A 16,530-nucleotide genomic window follows, 5' to 3' on the forward strand; every position below is an offset into this window, starting at 1 on the left:
TTAAGCTAATAAACATAAGTCCAATGCTCTTTAAATCTTTAAGTGGCTTTTACTCAGTGTGCAATGCAAAAAAGGATAAAATGTTTATTCAGCTTCATTTCTAGTGTAATGTATCACTTGAAATTGTCATAATTTTGATTATGGGAATAATACAAGTTCCAACAGAGTGAAAGTAAAAATACCTTCTATGGGAATCTTCATGAATATAGGGACAGGGAGACCTTAACTCTGGCATTTATAACTGAAATAATTTGCTACTGTATAACATCTAATGATTGCGTGTAAACAGTAAGAGTATTTTCTGTTATACTGCAATGTGAATTGATGGTCATCTCATACTTTGGCAAATTTTCTCTAAATTACTATTTTATAGAGAAGGAGATGAAAGATATACATTGATGGACATAGAATAAAATGTAAGGGGTAGCAAAATGTTTTTCTGGAGATACATACAGGCTAAGATGCAAGACCTTTGTAAAACTCCTAATTTACGTTTTATGGCTGTGTTATGAGCTTTGAAACCTGCTGTGTGATGAAGCACATTAAAATCTCCTCCTGTGTCACATAGTTGAATTTGAAACTAGATTAATCTCCTGTTATATTTATCCTGAGCACGTAAATTTCTGATGGGTTTACCGTTTCTCCTGCGAAAAGCCTTCCCTTCTACTTCTGAGGGTGCAAAAACTTACGCTGAAAATTTAATTTCAATTTTTTTTAACACAGCATTATGAGATATATTGCTTGATATTTTAGCCTTTCAAAATATTTTGGTGATCATAATTTTTAGTTTTTTCAGGTACTTGTTGTTTGTGTTCAAATGCACCTAAAATTTCCAAATAGATCTAATTTTACAGGGATATTCTGATGAGTTGGGCTTGGAAATATCGACATTGGGGCTTGGAAATATCAACGGATTTTAGTGCTGCTGAGAGTGCTTTGTCTTCATTACTTCTGTAAGGGTAGTTCTCTTTCAGGTTCAAAAGAATGATTTATTAAAAAGCTAGTTTAAGTAATAGTTACTTAGCGACTATTTTACTTGTAGATTTTAACAACTTTGCTGTAGAATGGTGATAAAAGATTAGAAGGTTAAATCCAATCAATTGTTAATCTATCACTTAATAAATTGTAATGCTATCTCAACACGAAAAGATAAAAAATTGTCAGTTTTTTACCACTTTAAGCAGGTGAAAGGGACATATATATTGGTAGATGTTTTATCTTATCTAAGACAGACTTTTAACTCTGACAGCAATATCTCCTATAACAGCTTCCAGCACCCCAGATCTCGATCTAGAAAGCTTAAAACTCCAGAGGACAAGAGAGTATCTGCTATGATGACTACTGGCTTCAAGGTCAGTGAAGAACCTGAAAAAAAAGGGAGAGTAATAAACAGAGTGCCTTCTGGGGAAGAAGAAAACAGTTGCAGAATGCAGCTGAATCAACATTTGTTGGATCGTGTTAAGGTTGCAGGTGAGATAATGATTATGTTTCACATGTTAGTTGTAGGCTGTTGATACTCTAATACCACAATACCACAAATTTGTGGATGTTACATCATAGTATTTTCCTAGAGTAGCATACTAAAATACTTATGTATAAAGTTATGCAGAGAAGATTGATATTCAGTTAGAATGAGAAAATACCTAAATTAATATTCTGGGCTGAGAGTAGTATGAAGTTGTAATTAAGTGTTTATAAAGGAGCAAAAAGAATGAGGCTTCGTAAATTCTATTTCTTTAGTGGGCTTGTATGTTTTAGAGCAAAATCTTTTTGGTATGGAAATGAGACAGAACGTCTTAAGACTGTTCAAACAGTACAGAACATGTATGCTTGCCAGTGTGCTAGATGTATTTACACCATGAACCTGCATAGTAGAAGGGGTCTTTACCTGTGCGCAAAAATTATCTTTTTTGAGACTCCAGATTTCTTTTTACATCTGTTGAGCTATCTGACAATGCAAATTATAAAGGCCTTGCAAACCCAGAGATTTTTTTTTCTCCCCCTACAACTTTTTTAATACGAATATACTTGGTTTATTCTGGACTTAATTTATTATATTTCACATTTCATTGTAGTTAAGATGTAGTTCTGCATTCCTGTTGATGAAGGCAAACTTCAATTTTAAGTTTGTAGGCAGTCCCATTTTGTTTTATATTGCTACTGAGTATTTACTTGCAAATTGCATATGCAGAATATTTCCATTACTCTGAATAATAATGATTATGTTAATACTTATTTGGAGGTAGTAATCACCATAATAGATTCACATAAAGATAACAAAGTGAGTAATGTAGTATGGAGGCTTAGAAATTCCTGTATACAAATTATTTGCTGCTCTATCAAAGCCTTTGCAGGTCTGTTCTTAAGGTCTTTGTTTTTTTTAAAGGTGCTGTGGCTTTATAGCTTGCCCCAGCTTCCAATAAAGGTTTGGAATGTTCATAACCACACAGAAAACAGTATTTAGTTGGCAGCTATTCTGTGTTGATTGGCAAGGGAAGAAAAAGTATAGAAGAGTGGAGAGCTGCCCTCTCTCCTTTGTCCTGTTAAAGGCTGATACCTGGACCTTTTTAGGAAAAAGGATGTTTTTAGATATGACAGTGGAAATTCTGGTACTCATGCTGAAGAAAGTAGTTTGTTCTGCATTATCTCTGGCCAGTATGTCCATTGTACTCAGCTGAGGAAGTATGGTTCGTACCCAGAGATTACGTTTTGATATTGGCTTTGTATTACTGAATGTTATATTCATTTGACCTGAGAAGGAAAATTTTCAGAAAAACAAGTTCAAATAATCATTGTAAAGAAGGAATGGGAAGTGATTTTAAAGAAACTGTTTTAATATCTTGAATGTGCTGCTGAATCAGAATTCACTGCAGTGTGTGCCACAGGGTTCTTCAGGAATATGTTTTTTAAGTGACTTCTCTAGCCTATTGTTCTGTCTTTCCAATGAAGCATCAGAAGATGAAAAATTTTCTTAAAGTCAAGTCCACACAATTTCACTCTTCAGCATCACTGTAATATAGAATTATACTATTTTTTTTAAAAAATAAAATTATGCTAATAGCTTTGCATTTTTAGACCAGTGCTGTTGTTTTCAAAATATTCTTGGTATCTATCTGAAATATGTTTTCATAATTATAAACCATTAACCTTTGCTTATTTTCACTTTTAAAGCAGGCATAATAGGTATAAAATGTAAGGTATAAAGTTCAATATACCAGACTTTTATATTTTTTTTCCCAATGAGTTGAAGTGCATATGGGCTGTTAGAATAAAGAAGATACATGAATATTGATTATTTTGAATGACACGAAGACCTGTTGTAATTCAAATGCAAAATACTGATTAAATGATTAAAACTACATTTCGTACTCCAAACTCAAACCATTTACATTTAATTTATTCTTTGATAAAACTTATACCCCACATTTGTGTATACCCTTCTGCCAAATGCTTTTCTGTATGATTTCTAAATGAGGAACCATGCTTTGAATTTGAATAATTTAGATTACTGTGAAATTCAGTATAGTAATGTAAAGTGGGATTTATTAATGAATCATATTCATTAAACAATCTATAGGAAACCTCACTTCAGACTCAATCTTGAGCCCTGTTCCTGTAACAAAGAAAACAAAAATGGACAATGAGGACAGGATAGATTCCAGTCATCCTTTCTTTACCTTTCTCTTTATCCTTTCAAGATTCTGTGACCAGCAAGCCTGTTTCTGATAGCTGTAGAAAAACAGAAAGTTTGAAGCCTCAGAATCAATATGTTTCTTTCATTCTATGCCATAAAGCAGAGGGACAAACTTCTGAAGCAGAAAATCCGGATAAAGAGGAAAGTGTCTCGACAGAGGATGATATCAGCAACCTAGAAAGCTGTGGAAGTAGTTTGGAACATGGAGAAGTGCCCGTTGTAAAAAACGATGAAGAAGATGGCATGGAAACATCTAGTGTATGTGAAGCAAATTACATCATAATAGTAATATATTCTTGATCTAATGAAATATGAATGAGAATTTTTCTAATGAGACCTGATATCCATATTAAAGCTCTTAAGAATATGTATGATTTTAATCAGATGATAATTTGTACATATTTTGAAGAGCTCAGGCAGTGAAGGAATTTTGATCCAAAAGCAGAATGTTTCTGGAGACTTGCTTATTGACATATTTTTCCCTGTTATTTTATACATGTAGTAATTTCACTTTGTGAATCTGAAGTGTCAGCACCTATTCTCAAGTTATATACACTTCTTGCTAATATGAGCACGGCTGTGAGCTTCAGTTACTAACTATTCTTGAATTTTGGAAATAGCTTAAAATATGTAAAGGAAACACTTGAAAGAAAATATTTCACTATTGAAAGAAATATATATTTTCAGTTTTTAAATGTCAGGTTTAAAAAATGTTTCCTCATTGGGGTACCTACAAACACGTGGCCTTTTTTCAACTCCAGGTGCCATCAGTAGCTGGTTTACTTTGGTATATTCCCACTGGCACTCAAGTGTGGACTTGTGAAAACTGCACTTCAGGAGTTTGTAGTGTTGGCCTTAGTTCTTGAAGCTTGAAAAACTTCAAGCTGAACGTGCACAGGAGTGTTTGAAGAAGGAAGGAATTCCTTTGCATACCAACTCTACATGTTAATTGCATATCAGGACTCTTGATTTCTTAGCTCTAGATTTTTACTTTTTTTTTGATTTCTGTGGAATTCTGGAGTCTTTCCCAAATGAAGTCCATCTGCTTCTGCCTCATTTTTCTAGCCACAGTTAGTGGGTGTATTGTACTTCTGGTCTGCAGAATTATTTGGCCTAATCTTCCTCTCAAACATCACCTGAGCAAAACAGGATTGATGCTCTGTAAATTAGGAAGTAAGTTATACTTGAAATGATTTGTGTTTGACAAGGATTACACTTTTAAAATTAAAAGTTATATTCTGAATTAGGGACAAATGTAGTGTTGGTACACCAAAGGTCCTGCAAGTGTCATGATAGTATTTACAGACTTGAAGTCTGTGCTTGTTTACAGAAGAATGTTTTTGTTCATCATAATTAACTTTGCAGAACTGCACACTAAATTAGTGATGTTTTTTGCTTTTCAGTCAGAGGAAGCTGCAAGAAAGAAAATATCTAAGAGTTGGCGTCATCCACTAAATAAACCCCCAGCTAGATCTCCCATGACTTTGGTTAAACAGCAAGCAACTAGTGATGAAGGTGAGTATACTGTTTAGTATGTTTTTCTGATGATAGTTTTCTGTCTTCATGAGACCATATTTATAGGCTTTTCCAAAAAACAAACAAGATTAAATAATTTTTTTGTCTGTATGGGTTGTGTAAGCATTTGGATCCATAGACATGTTATCTACATTTTTCCTGTTTTCACTCAAATTCTTCTAAAAACATTGGATGTGTCTTTGCAAAAAGGACTGAAAAATGACATACCATTTAAAAAAAGGTATTTTCCTTCTTAGAAGTCAAAGCAGTTTTGTTTAAGAACAGGATTTCAATTGTGTAAGCATAGATGAAAGTGATGTAAGAGTCCTGCGAATACAAATCTTGGGTGTAAGTCGTAGTTCCCTGTGCTGCTTTAAAGCTACCTTTTTCTTGTCTCCTTTTTGATAGACTTTGGACATTTGGGACATCTTAAGCTGTCAGTGTCTTAAAATGCTATACTTTTAATTCAAGAAAAAAGGCTCTAGGTTTTTTTGGTCTTACCAAAAGTGTTTACATCTTGTCAAGAACGTTTACATATGTCGTGATTTCCAAGCTTTTGCTTGGTCTCATATGGAAAGAATTAGCATTTATCTCCCTATAGTTTTGTGGTCACAAAACTTGCCTTTCCTTCCCCCTTTCCTTCCCCCTTGCCTTCCCCCTTGCCTTTCCCCTTGTCTTCCCCCTTGCCTTCCCCCCTTCCTCCCCCTTTTCCTTTCCCTTTTCCTTCTCTTCTCCTCCCTTCACCTCCCCTCCTTTCCCCTTTCCTTTCCTCCCCTTCCCTTTTCAAGTGTTGACCATGAAATTCCATTGTTTAATCTAATATTAAAAATTATCAGAGTTGTGTTAGGCAATAATTTTGAATGGCTTGTCCAGATCTTCACTCTAGATTGCAGATCTGTGTGTTACTGTGTGCTGCATGGTACCTTCAGGCATTTCAAGTGATAGAATGAAATAGAAACATGTCCATAAATAATGATGCTAAATGACAGTGATATATAGAACAGAGTTCTGTACAAAATAAATAAGTAAATATTTCTGCAGCCATGAAATTTAGTGCTTTGTAACTACATATCACAGTGGTCATAAACATTAAAAAAATACTTGGAACATCTCAGGTGCTCTTTTTGAGAACTTACTTGAGTTCTTTTACTTTAGAAAGGCACTGTTTTGTGCAGACAGGCTACAAAAATCTAAGAAATTTACCCAGTATAGGTATTTGCTTCTCTGAAGTAAATAGAAAAAATAGATCTGCTTTATCTAGCAAAACATATATAGCCACACAAAGTTGATGAATAAAGCTACTTTATTCTATCAAACATGATTGTGAAGCTTATTGAACTGTGTGTCAAAACTATCCATCAAAACGGAAAACAAACACATTCCTTTTTCATATCGCCTTTGCATCTTAGTTCTACAAAGCACAAAATTTTCAGTTGCTCTTCTCCAGAATCATTTCAGTTAGCAGAGCTGGAGATGATACTGTGTCTGTGACTACAGGTCCGATTCAAATATCTCTGTATACTTCAGTGTTTACTTGCACTTTGTACCCGATTTGTTTTTTCTCCCTCAATTATTACTTCTTGTTAACAGAAACTGTTTCTTACAGCTACAGATAAATTTTCTTGACTTCAGAGAGCGACAACATGCCTGTTAATTGATTCTTCTTGTAACTAATGACTATTATACTTCCAGTTATCCTCAGTTTAGGCATTGTTGAGCTGAGTGCTATAATTTCAACTGACCCCTCATCAATACATCCCCCTCCTTGTTTCAGCCCTGAAGTAATTGATTTGTGTCTTCTGTCTCACTCTCTCTTCTCAGTTTTGGAAAGCTGTATTCTCAGTTTTTATCTGAGCTGCAGTTTTGCCAGGCATGATACTTCAATTAGCTGTTAAGCATCTTTCTGAAAATTAGACACAGCTTAGACCCACGATCTGTATCACATATGAATATGTTTGGATACCTTGAGGGCTAGACAGAACGTATTTCAGAAAGTGTTATGGTAATTTACAGGATGATACTAATATTAAGATTCATCTAGTAAAGTGATTAAAGATTTAAATATGTGGTAGGTTGCAATGAAATTGCTCTTTTTTAATTAGAGATTATATTCCTTTTGCCTGCTGATGGTTTTTCAACCTTATAGTTAAAACATACTGTAAAATTCCTATTTAAACATGGATTGTGGATGATATAATCTGGCTAGATGATGATGTGATGACAGTTGTGTCTCAAGGATTCTGTTAAGATGAAGACATTTTCCATCTCATCAGTAGTTTACCAACGTCCTGGTGTATTAATTTTATGTGAAAGTAGCAGCATCCCTATACAAATATTCATATACCTTGAGATCTTTACTCTTTTCATGATGATTGCCCTCCTGGTAGATAAGGGTGTATTTTTGTCTGGAAAGAAAGAGTTCTCTTTGAATCCTTTCAAGCTGTTAAGCAGCTGTTTACTTACTGATTGAAGGAAGTAATTAAGAGTTTTATTGAACATGGCAGTTATTGGTATTTCCTAGCTGGAACTGGAATTATTATTTTCATGTGTGTGTTTCTCATTGTAATCTAGTTTATCAGCTGGCTTTTGTAACAACACCAGAAGAGAAACAACAGATTTTGGGCGCGCAGAATGTTTACGTCTAAAACAGAGATTGAAGTACTGCTGAAGGAGACTGGCAAACTGAAGCCTCATTAGCTTTCCTGACACACGCTGGCATGCGAGTTAAAGATATGTGGCCAGATGAGTGCCAGTCAAAGGAGATTTTTCTGATTTTATTCAAGATTGTATGTGTCAGGTACCAGGGAAGTAATCAGTATGAGTGTACTAGCAGCTATATTTCTCTTTATGAAGGTGCTTCATCCATATGCTGGAGTTGAGGGAAATATAATTCAGCATGCATATTTACTTAGTTCTTGTTCTCTGTGTTTTTGGAGCAAAAAGGATGCTGCTATGATTGTTTAGTCTCTTGGTAAAGTAATTTCTGAGTTGATCAGTTATTTTACAAGGAGAATTTATGTATTGATACATTAGTTTATATTTTAGTTTCTCTGCGTCCAGTAAAATCGTAACTGTAAACAAAATGAAGATGATATAGGCTAATGCTGTTACGAAAAAATAAGCAATTGCAGCTTTATATTTCATCTGCAGCGTGTATCACTTTCCACAAGTTGGATAGTCTGTAGCCATTTCTAATTCATATAATTTATATTCAAATTAATATATTTGAAGTCTTTCAGATACTAGATTTCTATTAGGAAGTTTCTGTGAATAGAGGTGATCAGAGGCTGTTAATAATTTGAAGGCAGCATTCTTTGACACTGTCAGCCATTTCAGAATCATAATTTTGCAAATAGAATGCTATCACATTCGGCAGCATGCTAACATCTTAGCAGAGACTTTCTGGATTCACTTTTAATACAGAGTCTTTTGGCAGAAATTATTTTTTTTTTGCAGGATCACTTGGACATTGGAGTTTTGTGTTTTCTTTTTTATCACTGCGTATACTGCTGTATATGTATATTTCTTCATGAAAAATAGTTGGGTTAATTGTTTATTCGTTGTCTAATGTTTGGGGTTTTTTCACTCTCCCTGAAGCCTTTCCTTATGTACGTCTGACTTCTGACTCTTCCTTCTCTCCCTTGTTATGATTGTTCTTGTGGAATTAATGCTTGAAGGACCAAGCACTGAGAAATACCATATACTGGGGAATCACTCCCAGAAAATATATCTCAGGCTGCCAGTTTAAAAAATAAGTGCAGAAGTACTGTGTGGGCTCTATGTCACACTCAACATACTAACAATTTTTACGTAACGAGCCTTGGTCTATGCTCAATGCATTATATTAACGTGTGGTAATAATATTCTGTTGTGCTTAATGCAGTTGTATTTCTGCTCACTTCAGCAATAAAAAAGCAAATTCAGCAGAAGGAGCAAACCTAGTGACTTTGGATGCACATTGATTGGTCCCAGAGATTTCTTTCCAACGGTATTTGGGCATCCAACACTAGAAACTGGTTTTAGATTCAAGTTGACTAAAATTTCCCGTTACCCTAAATAATATAGTTATAGTGTATAGACTGAATTTAGTACGGGGCTCTTTGTTTATGGTTTTTAGCATTTTAAATACGATTCAGATTTCCAAATCATTTTGCTTTCATTGCTTTGCAAGATAAAGATACGGAAAGAGAGCACTTCTTTGAATGGAAGAAGTAGCTTCTGCTATGACATGGAATAGAACCTCTATTTTTATGTTCACTGTCAGAATCCTGTGATATGTGCTTGATTTGATATTAGTTGCCAAACCATTTAAGGCTTACTCAGTGATGTCATAAATAGGTTAAGTCTGCTTAAATAGGGGAAAATTACACTTCTAGATGCATTTACGATTCTTTTATTTCAGAGCTTAAAATGCAAGATTCTACTTGAAGATTCTCACTGATAGCAAAAAGAAATGTTAACTTTTTTCCTGATGTTGCATAAGAGGTAGATAAGAATTTAACCATTTGATAGAGAATGTTTATATTTACAACATCAATATTATAATTTTCAGTATTGCTTTCCTTGCCTTCCTTCACTGTTTTAAGTGATCCATTACTCCTTCAAAATACTTGTGTGAGTATGAGTTAATCAAGCTCATAATTTGCATTTTTCATACATCATTATCATCTATCAGTGAAGAGTCCAGCACTATTTGCCACTTGTGACAGTATTGCTATGCTAGAAAAATTTATTTTCTGTCCTTTTCTCTGGTACCTGCATTGCTTCTGATTTGTTTAAATTCAGTTTTCAAGATCCAATACCATAATTAATAAAAAGTTCTAACACTTATGAAGCATTTGGGGTTCTGAAGACCTCCCTAAAAACTTTACAAAAGTGTGGTATAATCTTTAGTAGGTATTTGGGAAAGGGAGGTGTTGAAAGGTCAAATACAAGCTTTTCCTGAATGTCCACTTCTCTTGTCAACCTTGTGGGCCAGCATCTGATCTCCAGAAATGGAAAAAATTGACAACTCTGATTATTTGCCACTGGCAGCCCTTGTCCCTTGACATCTTTCAGAAGCAACTCTTACCTGCCTTGGAGTGGACACCTATAGAATCTAAGAGTAGCCAGTATGTGGGTCATTATGTTGATACAGACTATCTCTTCTCACATTTATGCCTCATTTGCTGAACAGTGGTATATGTTGTGATCATTAAGAGTCTTTGTCCTCTGGGTGAACCTTGCAACTATAATTGCATAGTTTTCTTAGCTTTAAAATACAGAATTTTACCTCTTAAAGGACCAGATAGAATGGCAGTCTTGTAAAGAAAGGCATGTATAATTTCTCATGATCAAGTGTGCCAAAATGACAATGGATTTCCTGCTGTATTAGTGCAGCCTCTCAGTAACCTTCCCAAGGGTAGCTATGGAGTTGGTAGTCAAACTAGATATGACATTCGCCAAGGAGACAGATACCTCTTCTGTAAGGTTGTCTTGTGGAGATGAGTTTCTGTTTCTGTAGTTGTGTTCCAAAGAGAAACACCAAAATCATATGACTTGCCTAAATCAAAGATTAATTCACTGCAGAGTATTTCCTAATAAGCTATTCTAGTAGTAATTTTTGTTTTTCTAGCCCATGGAATTATCACTAACTTTGTCAAAATCTGAAGCTGCCTTGTATCGGAAGGGTCTTAATTTTAAAGCCAAAGAGGTTTTACTGAATGCTTTTTCTTGGCTGAGAATTGTGTGTAATTTTTTTTTTTTAAGTGCACAAAACAATTACACTTAAGGAATTGATCCTTGAGGAAGTTTGAATGCAATTGTTGCCCAGTGTATGAGGTGTTTATGGATTTTTGTTTTAGTGATCTGTGAAGGAACTGTAGCTTGAAGCTTTAAATTTTTAATTCCAGTTCAGGAATTGGTTTGTCATATGAATTTGGACCTCTGATCGAGTTTTTCTGGTTTACATCATCCGTACATAACTTATGAAGTACCCAAGGCCTTGATTCAGCGAAGAACTTAATCACAGTGTTAACTGCACACATTCAAGTAACCTTGTTCCTCAAATTTCCCTTGTGTTTTTCCCAGAGGCACTTGTGCTGGACTAGTATGTTGACATAGGCTAGATTTGTGCTTCCTGAGAGATATAAAATAACCATAAAACATGTTTTCCCCAGTTGGAACTGTTTTTTTGTCTCTAGAGTAGCATAAAACAAGAGTATAGTGGTGATTCTGCTTTGTAACATTTCTAAAACACTCTTAACAGCGTAATAATTGGATATTTATTTGATTGTATATTACTTGGCAGTATGGTTAATAAAGATAGATTTTAATTTCCATAATAAGGAAGTACTACCAAATAATTTTGTTCTATGTCAGTGACTCTTTTTATTATTAGGCAAGAGTATGATGATTGGGAGAAAGTTTTCTGTGTTTTTCCACTTCCGTGCAGATGCATATCCTGGCAAACTCTGGTGTTTCGTTAGTAAATCAGTAAATGTGTATAGGGATGACCATAGCAGTCCCTAAAAATTCCAATCTAATTTTAGCTGGTAATCAAGTTTTCTAGTCATAAGTACAGTGACCACAAACAAGTTGAATTAGAATGCAAATGTTAATTTTGTTCATTAAAAATTGTGAAAAATTACAGGGGAAAATGGAATGAGAAAGCAACTGTTAATAGGTTTCTTACAGTGCTGTGAATTAAAGCTTTTTAAGAGAGAAGATATCTGCCAGTCTTTATCTTGTAGTGGTTTTGCACTGACAGCTATGTTTTTTACTGATAGGCTATGCTGTAGGTTCCAGCACTGTTTTTTTGTTTTTGTTTCTGCTATGATTTTGATGAGATAACTCTAAGAACTGAGTTATATATAAAGTGACTATTCTTTAAACTTACACAGGTGAAATTACTGGAATTGTTTTAATGTACATATCCATAATAATGGAATTATATATGTACATTATATATCATCATGGCTAGGTTTCGCGAACGAAGATTTGAGAGGGGCTCTACCCACGCTTGCTACAAGCGCGCTGATGGCTAAAAAGGCCAATGCGAGATAGACAAGTCCGGTTGCAGAAGGCTCAGCAGAAAGACTCCCCAGGTGATATCGACAAGACACGATTCTTTCTGCGTTGTCTTTTCTCCTCGAGAGTGATCCTGTGTGTGTTCTCAAAAGCAGCAGCAGCGTTATAGATGGTGTGTCTCCAGGCCTCCCGATTGGAGGCCAGGGTAGACCAATGGTGGTGATCAATATGGCCAAGGCTGAGGGATTGTTTCAGGCAGTCCTTGTATCTCCTCTTTGGGCCTCCTCTCTTGCGGCAGCCAGTGGCAAGTTCCCCATAGAGCACGATCTTAGGGAGGCGATGGTCCTGCATCCTGGAGACGTGCCCTGCCCAGTGCAGCTGAGTTCTCAGCAGCATGGCCTCAATGCTCGTGGCTGCTGCCTGTTCAAGGTCAGATGTGTTGGACACATAGTCCAGTGGATGTTTAGGATTGTACGGAGGCAGCACTGATGGAAGTGTTCTAAGAGACGCAAGTGGTGCTGGTAAATGACCCAGGATTCAGATCCATATAAAAGAATAGACAGTACAATGGCTCTGTAAACACTGATCTTAGTACTTTTCTTCAGGTGTTTGTTTTGCCACACTCTTTTATGGAGTTTACTAAAAGCTCTGTATGCCTTTGCCAACCTGTTGTCTATTTCTGCATCAGTCTTACCTTCTGAGGAGATGATGCTTCCCAGGAAATTAAACTGTTGGACTGATTTGAGCTCTGTTTCACCAATGGTGATATGGGGATGATAGGAAACTTCCTGAGGTGCAGGCTGATGTATATATGTATAAATAGTAATGGGGTAATAGAATATAACAGAAATATGCTATATATATTTCATGTTGGCAGTTCCTACAGATATAAGAACATCTCCTTTTCTGTGGCCTCCTGTCCGGATTTTAAAAACAGTTGCTTGACTAATGAGTCACTTTGAGCTTGGTTTCTGGAGATGGTAAGAAGCTGAATTTCTGGAGTCATTAGGTAGTTTATAGATTTTAATTCATCAGTAAGAATTTATTGGTTGTGCTTCATCTCAGGTAGCTAGAATTAGTAGACATCTTTATTGATTTGAACCTTAACTGTTAGGCTTAAATTCTTGATTCCATATGTACAAAAAAGTTGTGCAGCTATTTAGGGAATTCAGTGAATAAAAGATTGATTTTTTTTGTATTTATTATGTGCTTTTATGATCTACTGTCTGAAGCAAAGAATTATTTTGTTCCAGGAATTAATAAACGAACAAAAATAGTAATTTTCAAAAATGACAACACTATAGTTCTGTAAAACTAGTTTCTTTGACATTTGTTAGAGAGAAAAGTTGAAGTCCAGTACAGCCTGAGAGGGTCATTTTACATATTCCACATATGGAAAATTCAGTCCATAACAGAAAGTTCACTTATTTAAGTTATGTTATTTAACTGTTTCTTCCTCTTGTTCTAGCAAGCTATGTGTTAATTTCTCCTAACTAATGCACTACTACTCGCAAGTAAATACCCAACAGTCTTTAAAGCCTTGTTTTTTCTCCTTTCTTAAACTTATTAGAACCTTTCAATTTTTCTCATTCATCCAAAGTTTTGGCGAGATCAGGGCTTTGTCCTGCTATCCATGAAAAATCGTGGTTATGCTTTTCCCATCTCTCCTTCCTAAGTTACTGTTGAGATTTTTCCAGCCTTTACTGCTATTTGTACTAATTTTATCTACTCTTTTAAATGGTAGTGATCCTGTCTTCAGCCTGGCTTAACCACAGTGAGGTTTTCTCTGCTAGGTTCTTACTCGTGACGAATGCCAAACAGAAAGAATGCTTTTGCCAAAGTAATCATTACTATTCCAATGGGTACCACTTAATCTCAGGAATAATTGCTGACTATGCCAAAGTACGATACACTCGGACCAGGTTCTTTTAGATATTCCATGTGTGGAGGGTTTAGTGAATAAGACAGATTATTCTTATTTGAAGTTACTTGAAATTACATGGGATTTCGATTTAGCAGAGTGATACAGTAATGCACTTAAATCACGGTTAAGGTACAAATTATGTCTAGCACAATGTAGAGTTGTAATATACAGTTCAACAACAATACAAGTTGAGCAAAGTGTAGTATTTGCTATACACAGTTCAATCACTACGCAAATGTGAATTTTATTATGGAACTCTCATGGTATACTGAAGGACTATCAGAGTATCCCAGTATCTAAATGCATCTTTCAGGTCTGTCAAATTGTCTTTAAAAAATGTTTTTTTTAAACTCTGAATTCTTCTAGATTCTGAGAAAAATTTGAGATCTGCTACAATTGGTGTATTACACTTTTTTGATATTTAACTGTTTTTTAATGAAGCACCCCATTACTTTCTCTTGGGAGCTAAACCTTTTTTTATCCAGGAGCTCCTGGATTCAGCCTCTAGAGCTCTGTTTCATTTATATACAGTTTTTATGAGAACTGAAGTATTAATAGATAATTTGGCAATTAGACTCTCTAGCCAAAATGTATATATACTTCACAGTACTTTTACTGCATGGCATCATAAAATAAATTACATTTCTTGAACAATACAATGAATTAAAAAGGTTTTATTTTCATATTTTGATATTAAATATATGGCTTTCATTACTGAAAAAAAAAGAGAATTTCTGAAACTGAGTTTGCTGATACACCACAGAAACAGTAAAGTTTGGAACTTTAAAGTCTTTTTCCCATAGTATCTTTCTTTATTCTTTTTTTTTATTATTATTCTTTTATTATCATTATTAAAATTATTATTATTATTATTTCCTCGAGGACATTTTAAACTGTAGCTAATGCCTCCCAGGGCTGAGATTATGCTCAACTACCTGAAAAATAACAGATGCTGCTGTGCTCTTCATAGCGGAGAATGCTGCCTTACAAAGCCAGGAAACATCAGTAGAACATAACCCCAAGCAGCAAAATCATTGTTGAGACTGGCAAAAGCAAATTGTAGTGTATTAGCGTCTATGGCTTTTCACATCTGCTGGGTTAAATCACCAGATACTGGCAGCAGCCCATTCTGCAAATGGCCCAAATGTTTTCTGTCTGATAATTTGAGTTTAACTTGGTAAGCGAAAATGGTTCAAAGCAATAGTACTGTGTGTTTGAGCAAGTTTTCCACAAACTATTAAACGAATAACATTAGTGAAAACAATCACTTCATTCACTCCCTTGGAAAGCAGCATAGTAACTGTAAATATGCACTTTGCTTTAGAAGGAGTTTCCTTTGTATCAAAACAGATTCTGGGCTATAATTTTCTTTTTGTCTACTCTGTTTTAATGAATTGTTTCACTTTTCTTAAATATGTGAAGGTGTACAGATGCAAATAAATAATCACATTCATGAGAACTGGTATAGCTGGAATTACATTACAGAGATTAATTGACCCTATATAAATATTTTTTTTAGTTCAAATATAGTAGAACTATTAAGAAGTGTAGCATTGCTAATCACCTTGTAGTGTCAGTACCACTGTAGCTGAATGGGTCGTGGTTTAAGCCCCCAGCAACCAAGCATCACAGAGTTGCTCACTCATTACCCCACCAACCTGAATGGGGAGAGAATCAGAAGATTCTGTTGCCACTTACTTACAGGGCACTACAAGAAGCAGAAAGTGCTTGATGCCTTTCAAGCAGTGATCAGCTATAGCAAAACCATCTCTGTATTATCAAGATCATTTTCAGCTGAAATCCAAACCATATCCCCGTACTAGCTACTGTGAAGAAAATTGACTCTACTCAGGCCAAACCCAGCACAGTATGATACAATAGGGTTTATATCAACTGTTAGGCATCTATTTAAAGTCATTAATTGTATCAAGTGTTTCCTCTTGTCTTCTGAAGAAAAGAGTGCTTGGTCTATCTCCTTAGGAAGCAAAATATTTAACCTAATTATGAATTGGATCTGCTAAAGTAGTATTACAGCAAAGCATTATACTTGCAGTGAAATAAAAATGCCCTAGGTGTTTAAGATCTGCGACCTCCGTTAGTGGTGACACTAAGGAGGTACTTAGGAATACGCTGCATTACATCATCCAGTTGTAGCAAGCGTGGGTAGAGCCCTTCTCAAGTCTTTGTTCACGAAGCCTAGCCTTGATGACATCATCCAGTTAATACTTTTTTTGGCTGGTATTAATCCATTTTGAGCTTCAGCATGAATAACAGAAGTTACAAGCAGTAGACTTCATTCCTGTAAGAGTATTTAAAAACCATGTGCATACTAAGAAATTTTTGTGATAAGCTTTCCTTGGGAGGCTAGAAGAGGAAGGAATGTCACTCT

At 35.2% G+C, this 16,530-nt stretch overlaps 1 protein-coding gene across 1 annotated transcript in view; it reads left to right on the forward strand.

Moving 5' to 3' along the window:
• The window catches only part of KDM4C (lysine demethylase 4C), a 240,246-nt gene that overhangs the window by 121,327 nt on the left and 102,389 nt on the right, over positions 1–16,530 (forward strand). The window contains exons 11-14 of the mRNA XM_027881062.1: positions 1,268–1,470; positions 3,578–3,647; positions 3,778–3,952; positions 5,098–5,209. Of these exons, the coding sequence (XP_027736863.1) occupies positions 1,268–1,470; positions 3,578–3,647; positions 3,778–3,952; positions 5,098–5,209 (560 nt within the window). The remainder of the gene's footprint in view (positions 1–1,267; positions 1,471–3,577; positions 3,648–3,777; positions 3,953–5,097; positions 5,210–16,530) is intronic.

The sequence above is a fragment of the Empidonax traillii genome, unplaced genomic scaffold (assembly GCF_003031625.1).
Source record: "Empidonax traillii isolate 1590-97213 ecotype Southwest subspecies unplaced genomic scaffold, ASM303162v1 scaffold83:size2986645, whole genome shotgun sequence".
Lineage (NCBI taxonomy): Eukaryota > Metazoa > Chordata > Aves > Passeriformes > Tyrannidae > Empidonax > Empidonax traillii.